The 25,303-nt window shown below is 36.6% G+C and overlaps 1 protein-coding gene across 4 annotated transcripts in view; it reads right to left on the bottom strand.

Annotated features, from left to right (window-relative positions):
• Positions 1-1,391: 1,391 nt before the first annotated feature.
• LOC124554792 (glucoside xylosyltransferase 1) overlaps positions 1,392-25,303 on the bottom strand; it is a 164,041-nt gene continuing 140,129 nt past the window's right edge. Inside the window, exons 8-9 of one of the 4 annotated variants that reach the window (XM_047128444.1) lie at positions 19,269-19,329; positions 1,601-1,670 (exon numbers count right to left, since the gene is read on the bottom strand). In XM_047128444.1, coding sequence (XP_046984400.1) covers position 1,670; positions 19,269-19,329 — 62 coding nt within the window. In that variant the 3' untranslated portion in view covers positions 1,601-1,669. Of the gene's footprint in view, positions 1,671-2,003; positions 2,236-19,090; positions 19,330-25,303 lie in introns of those variants that run through there. The other 3 variants (XM_047128441.1, XM_047128442.1, XM_047128443.1) reach the window with 3 other exon arrangements.

The following is a 25,303-nucleotide window of genomic DNA, read 5'->3' as shown; positions in this document are numbered from 1 at the left end:
CAACCAGGTACTGAGTGACAAGGATAGCAGAATGGCCGACGTGAAGTTGACATGTAATTTTTTGCATTTCAACAATTAAAACTATTTCAATTTATATTTGATAGTACAGAATGTTGCTGTACAATAAACATTTTCTAATTAATTCACAGTTATTCATACTTACTGGACTTTCTATTCATTGGCTTGTGAAAGCTAATGACTATAATAAGTGTTCTGCAACCGTGTTTCTGCAATGTTACTTCATGTTTCAGGAGGTCCCACTTAAAGCTGTGTTATTTATCTGATAAATATCAAAGAATGGTAAATAATGCATTCATGGGTATTGTGTGTTTAATGATGGTATCATAGGATAACTCTGCCTTCTCTTTTCTTCAGTAAATCATCATGGCTGTTTGGTATTAAACTGATGTTCACGTAAGTCATCTTTCACTTAAAAAACTACCAAATTCACACAGTATCTAGGCTGGATTTTATGCTGTACTGCAGTCAGTTCCAGATTCCTTAATTGTCCATGATAGTGTGTGAAGTGTGTATTGATATGGCAGCATCATATATAATCAGTCACTTTAAGCTTCCTCAATAGTTTTTTCACCCTTCAAATGTTTCCTATTCCCAAAAATTGATATAGACACAGCAATTACTAACAGTAACAACTAATTCCACAGTTTTTGCCATTGGTGACAATTTAGAGGCTGTCAATTTCCATATAAGGCGTGTCCTAAAAAGATGATAGGATGCCAATATGTTGTTGTGGAATTTTCAGTTTGGAAGTAATTCATCACTGAGTGTTGCAACAATTCTAAGTTAATCAACCCCTGTACTGTAGAAGTTACCAGCTACTGATACAGGTGGGTAGCACAGAATCAAAGTTTTCAACTTTGAGAGGCCAGCGCTAAGTTGCGAGCAAAAAAAAAAAAATTAAACTTATAATCCTGAAACGTGAACTTTTGGATGATTTCAGAAAATAGCCATTTTTTGAAGTACAGTATCTTAGAAAGCACGAGTGTAAAGACATTTAACCTGTAAAAATTGTATGCTCTACAAGAAAAGTGTAAGTGTTGCTTGTTGCAGAACACAAGGAAAAAAATTTGTACAGAAAATCCAAAATATCCCTGTTTTTCAGTGAGGTTTAAACACTAACTATATTTAATGTAGTATATCAACTTCAGTTTAAACTGTGTTCAGAGCTGCAGTGCTTCATCTGAACAGACAGTACTATGCTCCAAAGGAATTACATATTTACTTCTGTATTATCTAAACTGTCATGAGAAAACCTGTAAGGGAACAGGACATGAAAACTGATCATTTCTGAGTATGGCAGTGAAACAACATTATCACAATAGAAAATTTATTCAATAACAAAATATCAAAATCATTTGTTAATTCTGGCAATATGCAAGGAACAGTGTAAATAAAGGTATCATTATGCTAACACACAACAACAGAGGTGAAATGACATGTGTACAGACATCATGATCATATAGCATCAGCATCATCACAACCTGATACAACTCCTATCATTGACCACATCTGTCTACTTTTTCCTCCTCGTACACCAGTTCTCTGTATTCTCACTAATCTGGTCCTCTCCTTAATCCATGACAATATCTGAAGACATATTTCAACCATTTCACTGTCCAACTCTTGGGAGTGCACCACCAGCCCAAGATCTAAAATGTGTAATGGGAGTATAGTCCATATGCCACCCTGTTTTGTGCACATGCTCACTTATTATTGGATTAAAATGTTTCACAAGTACATCCCATTTAATGCTCTCTATTTGCTGCAAAGCTTATTATGTATTTACTACAGTTTTATGTTACTAGCTAAATGTTAGTGAATGCAACATATGTATTAATGTAATTTATTTGTTGGGCAGAAAGGAGAATGAATAAGTCTTGAAATGAATTAAATTTATTAGAAGAAACCACAAAATCACTTTATTGAAAAAGTGAAGCAATATAGTGAGGTGAACAGACATTACATAAAAATAAAATTTATGTAATGAACACTTTTCAGCAGGCTGTTATTTTAAATTAGTACTTTATTTAGCACTACTAGCTAGTTTTCAGTGTTCATTCTGAAGTGCACAATAAATGTGGATGTATCATTCTCATAGGTCAAACACTGTGCACAATTATATACATCATAGGCCTCAGTTTCCACGACTTCAGAATAGGTATCCATAAAATGCACGTACACAGCTGTTAGTAATGTTTCTTTGTGTAATACTGTCTGAAACAAGAGTCAATGACAATGGATCATGAAATTCTTCACACACAGGCCTTCTCTTTGACTGTTTCTTATTGCTTTTACACACAGTTCAATAATTTTGTTTCTCTAGTAGGTAGTGGACTTTGGGTAGGACCTGTCTTGATGCTCAAGTTTTTTAGGATACCATATGATGATCCTGTTCCTTAACTTCATACAGTACAGCTTCATGAAGCTTCTCAACCATCAGATGAGCTCCATGTGATTTTTGGACATGCCATTTTGTTTCTGGTGACTTTTAGAGACTTTATTGCTGAAAATTTGTATGTCAAAAACATCTTATATAATTTGCAGTATTAGGAAAAGGATGTATCACTATGCTACTCACCATAAAGATAACACATTGAGCTGCAAACTAGTCCTCCCCCCCCCCCCCCCCCTTGTCATCTCCAGCAGCTCGGACCAGAATCATCATACCTATCTGCAACTCAATGTGTCATCCTTACGGTGAGTAGCAATCTATCCTTTTCCTGATGGTGTTGATATTCCAACCTGCAGGTTCCATTGTCTTATATAATTTAATCATCTCTCATATTATTTCAATGAAACTCAGAAGCCTTTCTTCAGAGTCAAAATACCAATTGAAATGTTATAACCCACCTTGGTTTCACATTTTAGTATTTGTGATTCTGACGTATAGTTCTCTTTCTTTGTTACCACTGGGACACAATAATTGGACAGTAGTAAGGTGATTGGCCTGCCATCAAAGAAACAGCAAATTCTCAGAGCTACAAAAAGTAAATTCACCCCTTTTAGAATTTTTGTCCATTTTCAATGATATTTCTATTCTGTTTTGTTCCAACGGCATTGGTAATTCTATGACAAGTCATAAGAAAAGTTACAGGTTTGTATACTGCTCTTTGATAACATTGTGTGACAATTCTTGGGAAATGTGCTCAATAGACTGGTTACATCATCACCAATTTTACTCTGTTCTGAATGTTTCAGAGTTTTATGTACACAATAAAATCCTAGTAAAAGCCAGTTTCAAAGTCCCACAAGATTAAGAGCTTTACACCAAACCAGTTTAATTTTTTTTAATGTATCCTCTCGAAACACAGGTGACTCTGAAAAGTAACAAGCTTTTATCTATACACGACTTTACATTACGAATAACTGCTTCTCAAAATCTGTCTCTTAAGTAATCACTCACTTGCTTTAAGACTTCAGTGGAGAAAAAGAGGTTTACTACTTGTCCCCAATATATAATTCTCTCCTTGAACCACATCATGTGGCCCATATTTAGTTCTCTCATAATAATAACTTGGTTAACTTCATAATCAAAGGCAATAAAACATTTACATAAATGTGAATGAACACAAGAAGGATCTTCTCATTTTTATATTTGCTTTAGTGCCTCATTTTTTGTACAAACGTTTCTTCTGTGACACTTCACAACAGTCACCATGAAAACCAGACTGACAATTGGGTGCAGTAACTTAACACAAAAACAGTGTTCATTTCTTTGGTCTACAGCCGCACTTTAGAACAGGAATAGCATTTCCACAGAGGGGAGAAAATAAATAAATAAATAAATAAATAAATAAACAAATAAATAAATAAAGATTAACTTCAACAATTCAGAAGAGCACAGTCACTTTTCAGTGACTTTTTTCAGTCTAGGCAAAAAGTTGAACTCCCAATAAAATTCCAACTACACTGATACCTATTCAGACTGGTAAGTTAATTATCTGAGTACATAAAATTCAATTGGTCTTTCAATAACACATAAACATGATGTTTAAAAACAGATCTAAGGTGTCACAAAAATGCAGAATTTGACCTTTTCCCAAAATCTGTCACCACACAAGCTTTTGTTAGAAGCATCTAGAACTAGTACCAATATATTTGTCAACCATTTTATTTTCTGTGGCTGATGAAGAACAAAATCAAGGAATACACTACAAAACAAACACTTCAAAGTGAAACTCTCCACTCAAAAAAAAAACTGTAGGGAACAGTAATTGTTTCAGTTTCATTTAGTGTGAGGGAGCAAGACATATAAACACAAGTGGCATTTTACATGTACTAATAGCACATTAAATATACTATGCTATAGAGGCTTACTTCAAAAATGCTCAGCATCCCAACATATGAAAGGAATGACTACAGCAGGGAATTTAGGACTGAGAATGGTCTTCGTTAAAAAAGGACTACAATATGTAATGAAGAAACTAAATCTGAAGTACAATAATACAATCTACACAGATATTGCTACCCTGAAGAAAAGAAACAAGAAGATAGAAGCCTATAACATTATGAAGAGAGAGGCAACAACAAAGAGGAACACTGTCATAATCACTAAAAAATTGCATTACATGGTAGAAACAAATAATAATGCAGTGACTTTGTCAAGCACATAACGCACGCAGCTAGGTCACACCATCTTTCCAGACCAGAATAATAACATGAATCCCTTAATTCTGATCACAGATTAGAACTCCAATAAAATTCCAACTAAACTGATACCTATTCAGACTGGCAAGTTAATTAATTGACAAGTCATCAATCCTAATTATAAATTTAATACCATCAAACTAATTTTCTCAGGTCCATAGACACTACCGAGATCTTGTCTACATAGAGAATTATCGGCTGGAAGGAGCAGTATAATTTTACCATTCCCCATTTATATAGTACACATGACTCTGAAGATGGCAAAATGTAGCTTGGTTTCCTAGCTGTTATTTTGAACAGTTGTTGAAGCCACCTGGCAGCAGAGACATACAAAGCATCCCACATTCTGGGAATCCATGTCAATTCATCTTGAAGGAAGGAACTTGGCCCCTCCAGTTTGCTGGAACACCAGGAATGGCTACACATCCAGCCTCTGTTAGGATGACTACAAAGACCTATTTGTATACTGGGGGTGCACAGTAGTCCATTGACCAAGTCTTTACGTAGCCCAGAGAGCAGCTTTCCTGCCTATTCCGTTGCTGTTTCTGAAGATGTCTATGGGAGCAGGCTGGTCTTAGCCACCCACGAGCTGTTTGTGATGTTTAGAATTACAAAGCAAGCCACAACTACAATGTTTGTGACTGTGCTGTTACTATGTTTGCATTGCAAGATACCAGAGCTGCAAATTGACATGCAACACAGTAAGCCCTATTGTCCAACCCCTGTTATCGTGATCATATTCATGGCTTGTGGCCATGTTAATTCATTTCAGTGCTCTCTTTAGGGACTGGTCTTTATTCTAAAGACAGAATTGTTTGAGTGAACTTTTGTTCTAATGACTTGTCCTACAGCAAGTCCATTGCTTGCTCAGCAGCTGCTTTATTGAGAGTGATAGTATTGGAAATTTGTGACAGGGCTGCCTCTCATTTATGTGAGCATTTCTAAATATATGCATTGCCAGACTACACTGACTTTCATCGGCCTGTAGCTTCCCCGCAGTCCCTTTTTGTTATTAATTCTTTACTAGGTCATGAAACACCTGCTGTAAAAAAATGAAATCCAATGCCTGGGACGGAAGATCAGCAGGTGAGTGATTTGCTATGGAAAAATGATAGTTGGTAAACCTCAGAAGGATATTTGTTCCATCTTTTGATAATCTGTATTAATTCAGACTCTTTAAGAGGAGAGACAACAGAGACCCCAGCATAGCACACTACAGCTACAGCTACTCTCACAACAACACATGCTATAAAATGAATCTTTCTATACCAACAAAAATAAAATGCTATTTAACTAGAAATGTCACTATAAAGAGAAACACAAGGAATATGGCAGAAACCATATTACATTACAACCACTACGCTCATGAAAAGAAATCTTTCGATATAAATACATCAATTAAATGGCACTTACAAACTCTTTACAGAAGTTATAACACGAGAAGTATTTAAAGTAACAATGACTACAGATCAATTTTATTTCTATTTTGATGGGGACATTTATAATCTACAAAGTGACAAGATGGCCTACAAATGGGATTTCATATCTCAAGGGCATTACCCAATATCTTTTTAAATGACAACTAAAATTTATTTTGGGAGAAGGCTTACAAAATAAAATACAAGAAATGGTTTCTACCACAGACATTACCATTGTACTATAACAGCACAATGCAAAATTAAACAGAAAAATGAATGGGGTCCTAAAAATAAATACAAAAAGGGAAAATAAAGCCCTTTCAGCACAAATAGAAAAACCAACTGGTTCACACATTACACTCCATTACTGTACCAAGGAACATGATAGTGAGAATAATTGGAATATTTTCAACACACGAAATTATGAAAAAATATGGAAGAAACTAAAATAGTGAAAAGCAATGGATATGAGAGCCACACATAGATTCAAGTAAAAGATTGAGACTCAAAAGAAATGTTGTAAACAAAACACCCACACACAGACAAGAACAAGAGAGCATACAAACATAGAGCACAATAATACTCACTGCACACGCAAAAGCAAAGAATAGATGATACAATGACTTATATGCTTAAATGAAAATGAGGACAAAATGCAAGAATTTTAAAGTAAAGCAGGTCAACAAACAGTGTATCTCATAAATGTCGTACAGGAAAATAGCTACCACTACACAGCTACACATTTTTAACCTCTCTATTTTTATGTTGTTTTACGTAGACAAAATTGTTCTTAGACTCCTATGTAAAAACAGTCTTTCAGAATTTTATGAGCAGCCCTACACTTAATTCGTATTCCTTGTAACATTTCTCACTGTAGTTTGTTGAGCATCTGCATTACAGTTTTGTGCCAATCAAATAAAATAAACTATTTTTAGACAGTTCCAGCTTTTTCAATAGTTCTAATTTGATAAGACAAGCAATAATCAAGATTATGTAGTATTACTAGAATGAAAGTTCTTTCTTTCCTTTAAGATGTTTCATGTCCTCATAATACTCCCAGTTAACCACACAATGCCGTTTACCTATCTATATCACAATTTGGGATAAACCATCACGTATTTGCCTCATTACTTGTTAACCTATATTTTTAATCAAATTGTGAATATGTTTACCTTCCAAAAAGGTCAATAAAATATGAAGCCTATTGTGAATTTTAATTGGGATCTTCATGAAGATAACAATTTTAGTGGAAAAGTGCAGACTGTTCATGCATATACACCCATGAAAAAATGTTTTGCATCAGCCCGGTCCCCAGAACTCTTGAACATAGACGTTGACTGTGGATATTGTATCAGACACAGTTCTTTTGACTGTTCAGAGATGTCACTAAACCCACCCAAAGATGTAAACAACCAAGCAGGAGCAGCACCTATTAGATGGAGTGGGTCTGACAGCTGATCAATTCCAGTCACTCTACCAGGAAGGAAGTACCCGGCTCATGTTGTCTGTGCTTTAACCATGCCTACATGGTCAATACTGTGATTCAATCGCATCCGCATTGTTACTTTGTGCCAGGAAGGGCTCTCAATGAGGGATGTGTCCAGGCGTCTCCGAGTAAACCAAAGAGACAGGAACTGTCGTCGAAGACACGCCTCGCTCAGGCAGCCCAAGTGCTACTACTGCAGTGGATGCCATTACCTACGGATTATGGCTCGGAGGAACCCTGAAAGCAATGCCACCATGTTGAATAATGCTTTTCGTGCAGCCACAGGACATCGTGTTAGACTAAAACTGTGCGCAATAGGCTGCATGATGCGCAACTTCACTCCCGATGTCCATGGCGAGGTCCATCTTTGCAACCATGACACCATGAAGTGCGGTATAGATGGGACAACAACATGCCGAATGGACCTCTCAGGATTGGCATCACGTTCTCTTCACCGATGAGTGTCACATATGCCTTCAACCAGACAATCGTCGGAGACGTGTTTGGAGGCAACCCGGTCAGGCTGAACACCTCAGACACACTGTCCAGCAAGTGTGGCAAGGTGGTGGTTCCCTGCTGTTTTGGGGTGGCATTATGTGTGGGCGACATACACCGCTGGAGGTCATGGCAGGCGCCGTAACATGCTGGCGAAGAGAAAGATACAATATTGTTTCTCCGCCAGGACTACCCCCCTCCTGGTAAAAATGAGGTCCCCCCTGAGTTCCAAAATAGTACTATCTATTTATTTCTATTCCGGTGTGACATGATTACCTTTGTAAACCAAGGATGGCTTGGGCTGCAAAATACGATCTCCTCTAGGAGTAGATTTTGAATATGTTATTAAATTCATAAAAAACACATGGCGTAGTGAAGAATGTAAACTCATCAATATTCCAAGGAGGCCCTATAAGCTTCCAATCTATGCATGAGGAAGGGAATACAAAATTCGTGGTCAACAAGTCACCTGTCTCATAATGCCCAACTTTGCTGTCACTGCCCCAGACCACCCTCCTCCTCCTCCTCCCCCCCCCCCCCCCCCCCCCCAACAAATTACTATTGCACTTCTATTCCTTGTAGATAATGTTGTCCATAGTACCTTGTGCCATCTCCTTTGGTTAATTTTAAGTACTAGATATGTCACTGTGCCACCAATATCCATCATGTGTCAAGAAGAATATGCCCAGGCCATAGCCAGTTTCCAATTACATCAAAGCACTGCTGCTCAAATGACATGCCACAAGTAGTGGTAAGAACCTTAGTCTTGGGTCGTTTGGGGGAGAGAGACCAAACAGTGAGGTCATCGGTCTCATCGGATTAGGGAAGGATGGGGAAGGAAGTCGGCCGTGCCCTTTCAAAGGAACCATCCCAGCATTCGCCTGAAGCGATTTAGGGAAATCATGGAAAACCTAAATCAGGATGGCTGGACACGGGATTGAACTATCATCCTCCCGAATACAAGTCCAGTGTGCTACCACTGGGCCACCTCGCTTGGTAAGAACCTTAGTCATTTCCACTCCATGCTTGATGTAGAAATTACACAACAAAAAGGCATTTGGATCCTGTGGTACATACTATAGTTGGTTTTTGCTGACTTATTTATGTCTTTCAGTTCTGCAACCATATGAAGAATGAAAACAAGAATTTCAGTAATATCTTCATTGGTGAAATAATTTTAAAAACGAGGATCATTTAAAAATAATGCTGGTAGGCTAACACTGTGAAAGAAGTGACGTGCTCGTAGTGTACACCATGACTATATTACTTCACTCCTCATAGAAGAGGTATGTTATACCACTGTCCCTTCAATTTATGCAGTGTGAGACAGCTGTGTGAAATGGAGTTCACACAATTTTTCGATATGGAAATTACATGGGAGGAAAAATCATACACCAAAATTTAAATTTAATGTGACAAGAGGTTGCTAGAAATAATGAGTGCTTAGCAGGCAGTTTGTTGGCAGCAGACTGCAGATCAGAGCAAATTTTCTCGAAGGCCAGCCTGTCTCAAGAAGGAATGTGTAATTGTAAGTAATACCAATTTGAAAATAGTTACTGATGAAATACTAGGGCGCACTTGGCATAGATCAGCAGCTTCTGTGATGTTTCGGCAGGTATTTGCAGTTTCGTTTTTGCATTGTGTAAAAGGAGTCAAGACAAACACACTGCCCTTCACACCTTTCATGTGACACCCAGTGTCACTGGAAAGCACCTTTTTCTCGTTGCAAACAAAATTATTTTCAAGGCAGAATTCTACATGCCAATTCGATAGAATGGTCCCAAATCAGTCTAGTGTGATATTTGTTTTAACAATACACATTAACAGATGCTGTGAAACATGAAGAATAAACAGTACCTCCTGGCCCATGCTGACTACTACTTCAATGCAGGAGCACTGGAGTTGCTGCTGGAGTACTGGTTATTCTTTGTGTTCTACTGTCCCTATTAATACACATCGAAAAAACACCTACCACACTTGACTAATTTTGGACTGCTCTATTGAATGGGCATATAAAATTCCTCTTAAAAAAAACCATTTTGTTTGCTTCAACTCCAGTACACAACGCAAAAATGAAATTGCCAATACCTGCTGAAACATCAGAGAAAATATGCCAGTGACTATTAGGAGGGGCAGCCGGTATAAGAAGTGACATTAAAATTACCATATTGTACGGACTATAAGATGCACTTTTTTCTTCTAGGAATTGCCTCAAAATTCAGGTGTGCCTTGCACTCAAAATTAATACAAAAATGTCCAGTGTTTGATTTACAATTTCCACCAGTCTTGAAAATGGCCATATAATCGATGCCATGGGAAACCTATCTCTACATGGCAACACTGGATTCAACTGGCAACAGCAGTGCACTGATGTGACAAAGACGAGTTGCGCATATTCATAAGATTGCTAAAGTCGTCTCCTTCATGGCCTGCCATAACAAATGTGCAAACATAGGACTGAACGCAAATGGTGAAAACTAGAAGATGGCATATTGAAATGGATTCAAGGACACTGTCAAAATGGCATTTGAATTAATACAAAAATGATTGAAACACACACTCATAAGCTAGCATTATACTGGAAATTAATAGTCTTTAAGGGTGGAGTCGGTTGGTGCTACAGGTAAATGAAGTGTCAGACTTGGCATGTGAACCAAAACCAAAATATCTCAGAAAATGCCACAGAGTTGAAGAGAAAATACTATCTTTCCATCACTTTATTATTCAACAATGAAAGAAAATCAGTGTGGAACTAGCCAAATACAGAATATGGAGGAAACCACTCCGACATTTGATGTGCCAAGTAACAGAACTGCTGCCATGAGAGGTGCTAAAAGTGTAACTATAAAAACAAGTGGATATGAAAAAATTCACTACACTGTTGTCCTTTCATGTTGTGCTGATGATACTAAGCTTAATACAATGATCATTTTCAAGTGCAGAACAATGTCAAAATCTTCTGAAATACCGATAGGTGGTGGTGTTCATGTATGTGACAAGGATTGGATGGCTGATGCTGGTATGAAATTATGGATTAATTGAGTGGGGGAGAGAAGGAATGGTGCTTTATTGAAGAAGAATTCTCGTCTTGTGGTAGATCAGTTTAGGAGTCCTTCGGAAAATTCTGTGGAAGAGAAACTGAGTCAGGGAAGTACAGAGCTTGCTGTTATTCTGGGAGAACTAACTTCACAACTGCAACCTCTTGATGTCTTGATAAATAAACCATTTAAAATGTATATGGGAGAGGACTGCAACAAATGGATGAAACCCAACAAATTCACGCTGAAGGGAGCTTTGAAATGACCTACAAACAAGCGTGTCAGTGGATAAAACATCATGGTCTAGAGTGCAAGAGGACATTACGGTTAAATCTTTCAAGTGCGGCATAAGTAATGTTCTCGATGGCTGTGAGGGTGATCTTATATTTGAAGAGGACAACAATGACTATGAAGAGAAGGAGGAGGAGGAGGAGGAGGAGGAGGAGGAAAAAGAAGAAGAAAGTTCAGATGATGATTTTCAGGGATTTTAAAGGTCAGTTCAGTTTTATCAACTACGGATTTCTTTTTTTTAGTCTGGCTTCGCAATCTAATAATAAAATTGGTAAATATGTTCTTTTTATTAAAATTGCTTAAAAATTTAGGAGCACCTTTTGGTTTGTAAAATATGGTAGGGTTATACACGCTTATAAAGAACACCAGATATTGATTAGCCCACAACCTGAACACTTAACAGCACAAGAAACAAAAAATCTCCTGTGTGTTGCAAATGTGGAAAAGACTGTGCAAAATAATAATGTTTGCATTAGTCTCGTACTTTATATTTTAGTACACTTAGCATGATGTTGCTTTAATCTACAAATAATCTTTCTCACATTACACCAAGTCAAGGAATGACAGTTGCAGAAATAAAAATATAGAAAAGAAAACTTGTTACTTGTGTAGAGTTGGGTTTGTTTTGAAGTAATAACGATATAATAAATGCATCCTGTAAAGAATTTTAACATTTAAATATGACATCCTTTCTACTGTATTTTGACTGATATATTGCTGTAAAGTGGGCTTGTGTTTTTTCCCCAATTGAGTGAGTTTATGGCTATTTTTCTTTTTTTGTTTACACTGTGTAGTATCTTTAATTCATTTAACAAAAAACCTGTATAACTGTGTTTAACAAACAAATATGAACAATGGGAAATGTGAAAATGTTTTCAGAGATAATATTAGAAATGCTAATTAAGAGGGGCCCCTGAGAAACTCAGTTAAATATAACTATGGCAGACCAAGGACCTTCTACTGAATGCTGCACTACATTTCGAAGTAACACAGAGGCACAACACTATTTTCCAATACAGTGATCAAGTCTATGTAAATAATGACTGTAGCGTTCGAGCAATCGTTCAGTTCCTTAGTAGGAATCTGCTCCTTGGCCAATCAGCCATTCGACAAATGCCATGTGAACATCCTTTACCATCAGAAAATTTCTTTCAACCCAGACTTTCTTCCTGGATTGCCTAGACGTTGTTGTCTATGGTCATTGTTGATGGGCTTCCTGCTTGATCAGTACGAGCCATGTCTGCAGTCTTTGTCTAATTATTAGCACCATTTCACTACGACTGGATGCAAGATTGCATTTGGTCCACATACCACCACAATTTCATGGTGAATCTGTGCGAAATTTATACTTTTGCCCAAATGAATCTTACTGCCACACTTACTTCAACTTTGGAGTATATTTTCAGCTCCCACATTATTTCAATCTCACACTGTGATGCACCATTCTCTGTTTGCAGGAAACCCATAAAATGTACTCTCTTCTGACAATGTGTCACTCTTGTTGTGCAATAGTCTTAATATGGGATAACATGTCTAACTTATTTTCTGAAGTCTCTTCATAGATACATACCTTTCTTAAAAAGAATTACATTGCCAGTATATTTACATTTATATAAATCACTCAAAACTGTTTCTCCACAATTCCCCTAAGGTCATTTCCATCACACTTAAGCTGGCTTTTTGCTTTTAATTCCTGAGCATTGAACAGAGTGGTTATAATTAAGCTTTTGCTACTTGCAAGGGCCCTCAGGAAAAAAAATGAGTGATCACAGTACAAAGTAACTTTCTGGAAATGTTCGTAAGGACACACGGAAGAGAAATATTAAATAAACCATTGAAAGAAATGTATGTTAACATACACATGAGAGGGTAACATTTGTTAAACGCATACAATGTTAACATTCCAGGTTACAAAAATTGCTCAACGTGATGACCATCTGTATCCATGACAGACCGGAACTGCACTAAAGATTGTTCGCAATACTTTTCGAACAGTGGACCTTGGTGCACTGCTTGAAGATTGCACATTGTGTCCTGCACTCTCTGCCATGGCATCAGTAACTTCAGCAACAACTTGTGCAACTGGCTGTAGGTATCTCACTGGATCAGTTCCCAAATTACCAGATGATTCCCACTTCCAAATCATGCGCTTCAATCCACAGTGTGGAAAGAGGACCTCTTCATATTACTTTAAAGCATTGATACTCACAAAGAGCAGCAGCACTGTTGTTGTTCTTTTGATAAAACAGCATTATGAATAAAGCCCCGATCACCTTGACAAACCCATTTTGACTGTCTGCAACTTAATGCACACTGATACTTGCGTTTCAACCCTATGTCTCCGTACCAGTAACGGAGCCTTATGGCAAATTATGACAATATCACCACGAACAATGCAAGTCCTGCAGGACACAGTCTGAATGCCATTCCTATAAAGTTGGGTACCAATACAGTAAACAGTTTTCAGTCTACACTAACTCAAGCAGCGAAAGTTTAATTGTAACCACCTGGTACTCTCATGTGACTGCTCCGGTAAGTAGAATTAACTATGATGTTTAAATTTTGTGTGTTTAACAACACTGAATACTGTTACATAAACAGCAAAATTACCTAAACTGGTATACAGATGTGAACAGATATTAATTATTTCTGCTGAGTTGCCCAAGATGTAGTACTGCAATTATTTTCTGAACAATTCAAGATACAAAATTAAGGTTTTCATTGGCTGATTGTATCCAGAGGAACATACAATTTTCTTACATGGTTACTGCTGTTAAGTCTCATCAGCCAAGTATTGAGGTATATTTTTAAACTGGAATAACATATTTTTAACAGAATTTGAAAACTTTTGTTAAGATGAATACAGTTTGTTAAGGTTAGCGAAAAACCTCTTATGAAAGTAATGGAGACACATGCAAAATGTGAGAGGCAAGGCATACGGAACACAGTGAGTGGTAGTAAACAATTAGAACCAGGGTCCTCATGCCAGGCTCTGTTTATATATACAACAGTCAGATAGGTTGAGGCTACTGAGATAAAAACATGTCTCCTTTTGGCACTACTTTATACCACAGATAAACACAGTCAGCTACATCTGTAAATGGAACCTTATGGTGACATATCACAACGGAAGTTCCTGGCAGGTTAACACTGTGTGCCAACCCAAGACTCGAACTCAGGATCTTTGCCTTCATGCTCTACCAATCGAGCTACCCAAGTACAACTCACAACCTGTGCTCACTGCTCTACTTCTGCCAGTACCTCACCGCCTACCTTCCAAACTTCACAACTGGCAAACTTCAAAAGGAAAAGGACCCAAATTGAGTCTCAGTCCAGCATGGTTTTTATCTGCCTGGGAGTTTCATATCACTGCACACTCCACTGCACATTGAATACCTCATTCTGGATATCAGAAGGGGATTAGTAAAATATTGCAAATATATGTAGGCCTCATGACTGATAATATTTCATATAATGATGCAGCCTAGCACGAGAGCCCTGCCAGGCAGTGTTTACATCGCAACAGAAGATTTCATATCCACACGGATAGTCAACCACACTAAAGCACTCGCTTCCATGAGACAGGGAGGCACAGTGCACCAGTCCATGATCAGTTCTGCCTTGTGAATTAACAATGGGGGCCAGTGTGCCTGATGGCTTGGATGTAGCTTTTAGGCAGTTTTTCACATCCACCTATGAAAATACTGGGCTGGTTTCCACATCCTGTCTCAGACACACAATGTACACTTTGTAACATGTTATGTTTGAACTGTTGTTCATAACTGAAACTTAGAGGTCAAATGAATCTTGGGGTGGTGCTTGGATAATGGTTGGCAAAACCTTTCCAGCTGCCTCAAAAAATGCAGAATGCAATTATGTTGCATTCTCCTTAAGGTACATGCGATCCATAATTTTGAAGTAGCAATTAGCTGGTGGTACTGTCCATGAGAAAAAAAAAAGAAGAGACAGACCTTAGATATTTTGTGTCTCACAATTTTGATTGAATGTTAGAATGATGTCACTGTGGTTGATGCCAGTATGGTGGGCAACTTCCCATGCTGACAACTGTTTTTGTTGTAAGTGACAATGCACACACAATCTAAGCTCAAAATGATGCTTTGTGGCATGTTGTCAGACTGAACAATGCGTGCAAACTGAACTGTGCCAATTGCAACTGGAGACAAAAAGTGTTCTACTAAATCACACTGATAATACAGATTTACTTTTACCTCCGTAACACACAAGGCTGTACAAAGTGATGTATTGAGAAAGATGTGAGGCTGGTACAAAATATTTACTCGAGTGTGTTTAAGTTGCAGAATATATGAGGCTGAAAGAATATTTTTTTAAGGGGAAAAGGTTGGTTCCAGTTATGAAAACACCTTTTGTTTGTATTTTGGTCTTTCTACACATTTTTCGTAGGTTACCAGCCCCAATTAAACTCTATTTATACCCGAGTTTGGTTGCGTGCATTCTGAAAGCAATGCATCAGTGTTTACATGTGAAGATATGTCCAAGTATGAGAAATCAATAAGATCTTCAGCTGAAGGGAGACTGAGAATTAAGAGCAATGAACTCTGTGAAGCTAAAGTTCACTCTATTCAAATAATGTTTATTCCATATCATTTCATTACCTATGTGCCAAGTTTCCAGATCAATCTGTCCACAAGAAACTGGCCAATGAAAAGTGATAGGTGTAAGGTTGCCAAAATGACATTCCAACTTGCTAGTTGAAGAAGACTGGACTGGCTGATCGCTAAGTAAAACTGCTAGAATCAGCCACACCAACTGACATATGTCCTTCCTGTTAGCTCAGGAAGGTATCCTGATTTTATGCAAAACTTGAAAATTTTCAACACAGTCATTTCACTATCATCTGAAACACTGGATAAGTCCTTGCTAGTCACTGGATGTTTCTTTCCAGTATATAACAATTAGTTCATTAAAATGTAGTGCCCTGAGACTGGTATGCTATGAGAACTCCAACTGGCGAGTTCTCTCACCGTACGGTAGTCACGTATTAGGGACAGTGCCTTATTTTCTCTCTTCTAGGGGTGCCTTTTTCCCATACAAATGGCTGATAGAATGCATTATATGGGCAGACAAGTCAGTCAGTTTCATTTGTCTTGATTTTTTTGTTATACATCTCCAGCTAAGTAGCTTCTAATTATCTGACACACTCTCATCAAGTACAAGGTGATTGCATGCATGAGGATGGTACATTTTGTCACAATAGCACCTTCCAAATACTACTTTGATTACTTTCACCTTCAACAATGTGAACTCTAAACCAATTACTGGAAGAGTATTGCTAAAGGGAAATAGCTGGGTTCAAATCCTGCTTTTTGTTAACTGTATCTAATTTACAAAGATGTGACATTTTCTTTCACTGTATCTAATCTATCAGAGCGATCCCCACACACACTGACAATGATCAAAAGTATATTGTGGAACGATTGTCTTAACTGATCAATTCCATATTTCTGATTGGTCATGGGTATGATGCACCAAATGGTGAAAAAAAGAATCAATAATTGACTAGTTACTCAGTCATCAGCAGGAACCAAATATAAAATCCAAATTCCTGTAAAAAGCTTCAACAATTCCAATATCTGCGACGAGTTGCAGCTAATAACACCCTGAAGATTCAGTAGCTACTGTCACAGCCTCTACTCCACTTACATGATGTAAAATCTTTCATCATCATCATCATCATCATCATCATCAACATCATCGTACTGAACTATTCTTTATTTTAATCCAGCCCCTAACCCAGTTCAATATGTGAGGCTACTCACGAACTGGCATTTTACGTACTGACAGCCAGTTTGAATCCTGCTATTTCAATAGATTTTAATCATCAGCACTTGGCCAGCAAAGGGAGTATAAGTGGTAGTATATTTTGTCTTAATGGTAGGTTACATTGCAAACTTCTATATTGTGTTTCATGTAGTCAGGGCAAACAACACTGTTGGTGATGACCTAGCCTTTAAATGGAGGTTTACAGGTTGCCTCCCCTATTCAAGAGTAGCAGACTATGTACTGGTTTCTGGTTTCCTCTCCCTTCCCCTTATCATAAACAACAACACAAACACAACACTATATTTCACATGAATTCATCAGAACTAAGAGTGAGACTAAGATATTCACCACACAAGTGGCTGAAGTGGTATCTAATCAAAGGATAGCACAAAGCTGTTGCTCACATGAAGCATCACCACATCATGACGACAACAATAATAATAGTAACAATTATAATCAAATTCAGATTCAAAAGACCTTTCAGCCTCTGAAATGTGTCACACAGCCATTTCTAAGATAGGAGTGGGCAAATTAACAGCAAAAACATTGAAATTCCGCTTTGTGGTATGTGATATCATAATCTGCTGTCCGGTCAGATTAGGTGCTCTAGGAGCCACCTCAGCATCAGAATGGTATGCCAGGTACTAGCTGTTCCAACTGAAAACTGCAAGTTATGGTTGGATACAATAATCAACTGGCCATAATCACTATGGACTTTCCCATCAGTATATTGTATGCAAGTCAACAATAAAGCTTACAGGAAGTATGTAATAGGCAATTAAAATAAAAAGCTACCAAAGAATTACGCAAGTTTGATCAAGTTGTGATTTAAGTCAATTTATACATTTCAGGTACATCATTTTAACACTGCACTTGTGTTAAACCTCACTGCACACACGATGAAAGCTTATGAAGTGTACGCACTACTGCCACAAGGCAGCATCTCTGTAGAAAATAAGAACATGATATTAAACAAGTACACAACAAAACCAGGAAATCTTGAGCTCTTTTTGATATTTGCATACCTGATTGAAAAGTTGTAAAAAAGAGGTTCCTTGTCAATATATTTAACGCCAATGATGATGCTACAAAATACATGGAGGAGTAATGTGTAATGTAGAAGGGAAATTACTTTTATTCAGTTAAAAAACTTGATATTAAAAGTGTTCCACTCTAAAAAATATCTTGCTTTACTACAACAGACAATTTCTATGATAACATCCTTTCTGAAACAAAGATTTGAACCAATTCCCCATTTCACGAGTTTTGTAGTTGTCATATATTTCATTCTCATTTTATGCTTTCAATTTAGTTTCCCAGTCTGTCATCACAATTTCTAGTATATTCAGTGTTATTATTCCTTGCACCATACTCATCTCCAATTCTACTCAAAAAATATATTGGTTATGTTAATTCCCACTGACAGAGGGCATTTTCACACACGGGGAGTACATGTCGTATCAGTGTGACGTTTCACTAACGCTCGACTTTTTTCCTTTTATACACGTCCCCTGCCATCCCACACCACCTTTACGAACACTCTACTAACTACGTGTAAATTAGAGTGTTAAGTGACTAGCTACTTCTAGAAATAATTTCTCTTTCTTTTATTTAACTAAAATTCAGGGCCTGCATAACACTAAGATAAGAGTTTTTGAAATTTTTAAATAATTAGTAACTATGCACGTTAGTTGAAACCTACCATGCTTAGCAGCCAATAATGTTGAACTCATACTGAAAAACTAACATCTGCAAGGATTATGGCTTATGGGATGCAAAGATCTTAGGAAAAAATACAAAAATGTATCAACAAAAGTGTAATAATATATTATTTCAATTTTAGAAGTCCAAAAATTGTTTAAATTTTCATGCAAGAATTCATACAAATTTCATATAAACAAATGTAATGAAAGATATTAGATGCAAATTCTCACACAAATCTATGCAGTGCATTTAAAGCAAAACAAACCAGGAAGGACAGACATGCTAATGAGGAAGGCATACTCCCTAAATTTATTTTAATAAGACAAGCATAAAAGACTTAACATTCATAAAATTACAGTGACTCACTAAATAATATCCATCAAATCACTGATGATACACTTAACATTCAGTAATGAAAATGCAAGACCTGTAACAGCACATGAAGAACCATCAGGTGCAAAGAATCATCGACACTTTACAAGATGCAGTCATTAACAAGCATGAGTTTCTGCCGCCAATCACAAAAAAAGATTGCGCGCGCGCGCACACACACACACACACACACACACACACACACACACACACACACACACACACACACACACAAAACTTAATCTAACTATCACAATATTGTCCAATAATACATTATTCTTAACAACAAAAATGATTAATGACTAGGATAAATGAAAGTATCATTATGCCTGATTGGGCGGACATTTCACAAACATTACGAGACGAAGTTGAAAACTTGTATTAAAGTTCTGATACATAATTTTTCAAACTGCATGACACAGTCAATTCAACATCATAAAAGATCCTGAAGTTAATAGTTATAACTGCAAAGTCAAATAAATACAAAGATTATTTTATTAAAAAAGCATATAAAATGCACAAAATTGTTTTGTATTGTGCTAATTTATCTTTTATTTGAAATATATTACCTTTGACATTTCTTGAAACAGAGTATGTTACAGACAGATACATCAACATGTACAAATAGCAAACAGATTTGTGCTTCAACAATCTCTTCATCAATACACAGAGACAGTTTTGTACGATATTCACTAAAATGCAATTTGTTGCTTCAAGTTTCTCAGTCAGTAAAAACTGTGTTAGTGATCCCTGCATATATTTGATACGTAATATTGACTATACAGGTGTTTGGAAGAGCAAAAGGAAGGCACAGTGAAAGGATTTTTTTTCTGAACACTAATAATTTAAGCAACTAATTCACATCTTTCATTGCTACAGTTTTCAGAATATATAGCACTGACTTCAGGCACAGACTGCTTTCAATTTGAAAGGCGTAATTGGTTAGACATTGAAATAGCATTTCCTGAAGTACTAAACAGATTAGGAAAAAAGATTAAACGACTGACATAAACCAGTAACTTACTGATAGAGGGAAGAAGATGAACCATGTTATGAGTTGCACTGAACTGAAGACAGGCAATCAAATTTTGAGCCACAATTTATCCAAGCATGAAGTACATGCCATCTTTCCAGAGCATTGAGAAAATAGTCTTTCGTTAGGATGATTACTAGTGCTACAGATCTCACGTTTTCTTGTCCTCTGATAATAGATACGAAATATTTATAAGCCACTTTCGACAAGCAGCTGTAGTGAATTTGGTGAGGATATGGACAAAAGTCTACACAGTTTAGAGGCCATGGTGATTAACAATGTGACAGTTATGAGTGTAGTAATTTCCAATATAGATGTAGTTAATTCCAGAACAGGGCACAGTATCCCTTATCTTCCCCTATACATGTGAAAGGGCTTTTATATATACTTAACAGCAAAAAAACTGGCCAGGATAAATCACAGCCAGAGTTAAAATCTTGCATTGAAAGAAATGAGATGAAACATAACAGTTTTCCAATTTACATTTAACATATGTGGCAAAAAATTTCCTTGGAATTATTATAAACCTTATCAAGTAAACGGAATACACTGTTATTTTCTAGAAATAACTGAATAAATAGAAGTGGGTGTATGGGAGGGCCTCTGCAAGTGAACGACCCACACCTAGACACGTCCCTACTATAAAAATTTAGACATATTCCTCAGTTTTTAGAACATACATTAACTTCCCATTGCAGGTCTTATGATATAACCAAATGTCACATGTTGTGGCCTCTTGAGCATTCAAAATATTCAAAGGCAGTGACCACTTTTAATTTCTTTTCAAATTAAACAAATTATTATACCAAGAAAAAAAAAAAAAAAAAAAAAAAAAAAAAAAAAAAAAAAAAAAAAAGAAGATTTATCTGAGGCGGTAATTACAATCTGTTATTAAAAGCCAACCTGTCATATGAACCACTAAGTTATGAAGACACTATATTGGCCACTCCCATGGTCATCAATTTCTTGCTACTCTTACATCTTTCCCACATCTATAATTCTTGGAAGCAGATGTACAGGTTGCGGTTGGTGTTGAGAAATGGGGACGGGCAGGCAGGCAGACCTTTTTGTGGCATATAAAGAAAGTAAATCTCCTTCAATTATGCACACAATTACAAGTCATTTTTACTTTTATAAGTAGTACTGCACACTCTCTAATATGAGTGGCTCATGTGTGTCAAGGGGAGTAGCTGAAATTTCACCTCTGCACAAATTTTTTGCTGTCACATTTACTCTTCATCCCTCTTTTGATCCATGACTAAATTCATTTCTAATAGTGGCTCTCTTTCTATTTTATGTCATTTTTATTATTGGTCTGTGTTGTGTTTCATTTTCTAGTACTGATAAACAACATCAAGACAATATCAAGCAATGAAAAACTTATCAAACTGCTCTTTCCTGGAATATTAAATGGTCACTTGTGGCATATACAATACGACTAACTTCTGCAGCAACTTATATTCATAACATGTTTAGTTTGTTGAGCAACAAGTCAGTTACAATGTCCATATCAAAGCCAAATAAATTATACAAATATACACTAGTATTCAATTTAAAAACAGATCCTCACTTCACCTGCAATAAGAACCTGTCTGTACAGTCATAAATTTGTTTGATGTAATTATGAATAGGCACACACAATATCCATACTAAATGCTTATCTAAAGGAAAGGCTTCAAATCCCAATAACACACCAGAAAATTTTAAAAACAGCTGTGCTGAAACAATTGAATTGAATACAGACTTAAGTAGAATAATATTGTCTGAAGGTTGTGCTCAGTGCTACTACATAGCCAAAACATCCAAAATAATTGACCATTGCTACTGTTGTGTTCTGCTATTTCTGTCTTAGTTCATATTCTGGAAGCATCAACTCACCAACAGGTTATATGAGTGATTGCAAACTTGTTGCAAATCATTATTTCACAAAATCACTTTACTTCAAATTTGTATCTACACTGTGACACATTCCTTGACCAGTGGCAGCAATCATTGCAAGTAAATATAAAATCACACAAATTCTATTATAATAATAGAGCAGACTCCAATTTGCACAGTCCACATGAAAATAGAACAATACCTACTCTTTTACTAACTAGTTTACATTTTGGGCTGTGGCTTAATTTGATACAGATGAGATCAACAGAGGTACCTGCAGTAGAAGATTTATTGAAGAATAGTTATGAATGACACACTTCCAAATTTACCATTACTAACAATACTGAAAACATAGTTGGTGTTTTAAAAAAAAACTGAAGATAATACCTCAGAAGGTAGTCATTGCATCTTTAATTGCTGGAAACAGCAATATGTCTGCTGTAGAAAGGCAGCATTTTATCATATAAGAAATAAGTGATCTCGTTTTATTACTTAGCGAAGAATACAGTCGAAATCATGTTATATGGGTCATCTTCATATATAACACCAGAACACAGGTCTACTGCTACACCACACATCAGATGATATCACTGGTAGTAACAGTGCTGTATTTTAGTGTTACATTTGAGGATGGCCCAATTTGGTCGAAGCCACTCATAACAGTTACTAAAACTTCATCTAGGCAGCTTTCTTCATTATCAGTTTCTGCTATAGTTGTGGAAAAAAGTATATCAAGGAGAAAGTACGAAAAGGTGAAGGATGTATTAAATATTTCAGAATGTTAGGTAAAAAAAAAAGTTACATATAACTGAAAATTCATCCCTTCCAATAGAGAAGCTGTATTAGTCAATGAAGTCAGAGCTTACATGGGGCAGGTTATGTGCTAGTCACATGAGTCAGTGGGTGTAATAAACGGTGCACGAAGGCGCCTGACAAGGCGTTAGATCAGGTATAAAGTTGCTCAACATAAAGTAAGAGAATTGTAGACTAAAGCCTTCGTGAATGAACTGGTTAATGGATTTGAACTCTGATAGTACTAGCTCAGATGAGATGAGAATTTATCACATATGACTGCAGCTACGAGTGGTCAGTGGTGAAACTTCAAGAACTTCAGATTCTGAATGTTCACAATTTTTAATGAGAATTTTAAAATGCTTTTGATTCCATGAAGTTATCTTGGTAAGCCACATGTTTTGTAATTCTCTTAATAACAGTCTATAATTTTGGTTCTGACAGTCATTTCCAAAAAGTCAACTATAGGCTAACTCACTACTTTTCACTGCTTAAAAGTTGGGAACTGATGTTGCTCAACGTCTTCTCATTTGGTTTAGTATTCACTATACTATCAAATCCTTTATAGTATCCTAAAGTGCTGAAATGCAAATATATTTGTTTGCTCTTATTTTTAACTGCCAGATGAATTGCAAAATGCAAACTACAATCACAGTTCAATGTCTTATATATGTCATTAGAGCCCATTAGGAAGAAAATAGGAGCAGGAATGGGCAAGATCAGTTTAAGGAAACTTACTTTTTCCGTTTTCATTTTTGTATCTACCAGAAACAGTTTAAAAATCCATGAAAAACTAGAATGTTCAACCAGAAAAATGCTTGAAGACCTGAACAATTTAGAAAGGGATTCACTTTTAAACTGATTAGCTGAACTGAAGTTCGTTATGCAATTATAGCAGGCCATAAATGAAAACTCTCCATAGGAGAAAGATTGCCAAAATATATGACAGCACTTTGTTATTAATCTGCTAATTATATTTTGTTATTTGAGTTTTACAGTATTCTGCTAATTTCACGCATTATTTCAGGTGAATATAAATACTTTTAAGTATGTTTTTTTCAAAATGAGCCAGTGCCTGGATACTGATCACTATGCAAATACTTTGTTTCCATTAACCATCAGGTACATTATTTATGAGCAGTGCACTAATATGTGCTTATATTAATGATAAAGAAACTATTACTAGTATTGCTATTACTAATACTACTATGACTATTTGACGGTGTCCATGGTGGTGATCAATACAATCTAATATCTACGGGAAAAACCTGCAATTTTTGGTTTTCACGTGCATCTAAGTTTAAAACTTTTCAAAATATTTTCTTTAACAATTCTCTCTTAAAAATATGGTGCTCTGTAAACACACACACACACACACACACACACACACACATTTTTTCTGAAACAAATCTTCTCTTCAGTTATTCACCATGCAGTGTTACGACACTTTTGTAGCAGGTTATAATTGTGTATCGACTGAGACTTCAAGTTAAGCATCTGATTGTGTGTCAAATTGACATGGGATCATTAGAATTCAATGGGTTAGTTCATAGCAATAATTATTACAATCACTGGCAAATTAACTGTGCACAGTTATAAGGGCCTTCTATTGAGTATTTTTGAGATTCAAGATTCATATTATAATGCTCATCTAAAAGGCCTCAAAGTCTTAGGTCCACCACACCATTAGATTTGCAAGAAGTAACACACAAGAAGAACAGAAATTGTGAAACAATATCTGGAGACCTCACATAACATGCTCATTATGTCACACTGTCACAGACATGATGTACAGACAGAACCTGTTAGGTTACTAATACCGTCTTCAGACATTGCATAATGGTAGAGTTGGCAGATGAACATGGAGAGATGGAATTAACAAAGAGAACACACAGCAGCAGCCATCATCAATGGGCACTGATAGCCACACACAAATGTTTGACGCAAGTCTGCAGTCCTTGGGGTTAGGAATTCACATTTCTGGAAGCTAATGAGACCTTATTTCTGTGATTATGTACAAATTATGCACAGATTTCTGACTGACAACTTAAGTCAACATTTGTTCTCAAATATGGGAATAATTTTCATGATTGTAATGACATTCAGATTTCCTCTCCATTCATAGCCAACTGGTAAATGTGGGAAACCCCACCCACACAACTACAATTTTTAATTTAAAGGCAATGAATCATGAATGTTAGATTGAGTCCACATTTGGTGTTAGTTCAAGACAAAATTTTGGCATCCCCCCCCCCCCCCCCCTCTCTCTCTCTCTCTCTCTCACACACACACACACACACACACACACACACACAGACAGACAGAC

This window comes from Schistocerca americana, chromosome X (genome assembly GCF_021461395.2).
Source record: "Schistocerca americana isolate TAMUIC-IGC-003095 chromosome X, iqSchAmer2.1, whole genome shotgun sequence".
In the NCBI taxonomy this organism is placed as follows: Eukaryota; Metazoa; Arthropoda; class Insecta; order Orthoptera; family Acrididae; genus Schistocerca; species Schistocerca americana.
The sequence above is the reverse complement of the archived record's forward strand: the minus strand, read 5'-3'. Positions and strand labels throughout refer to the sequence as shown.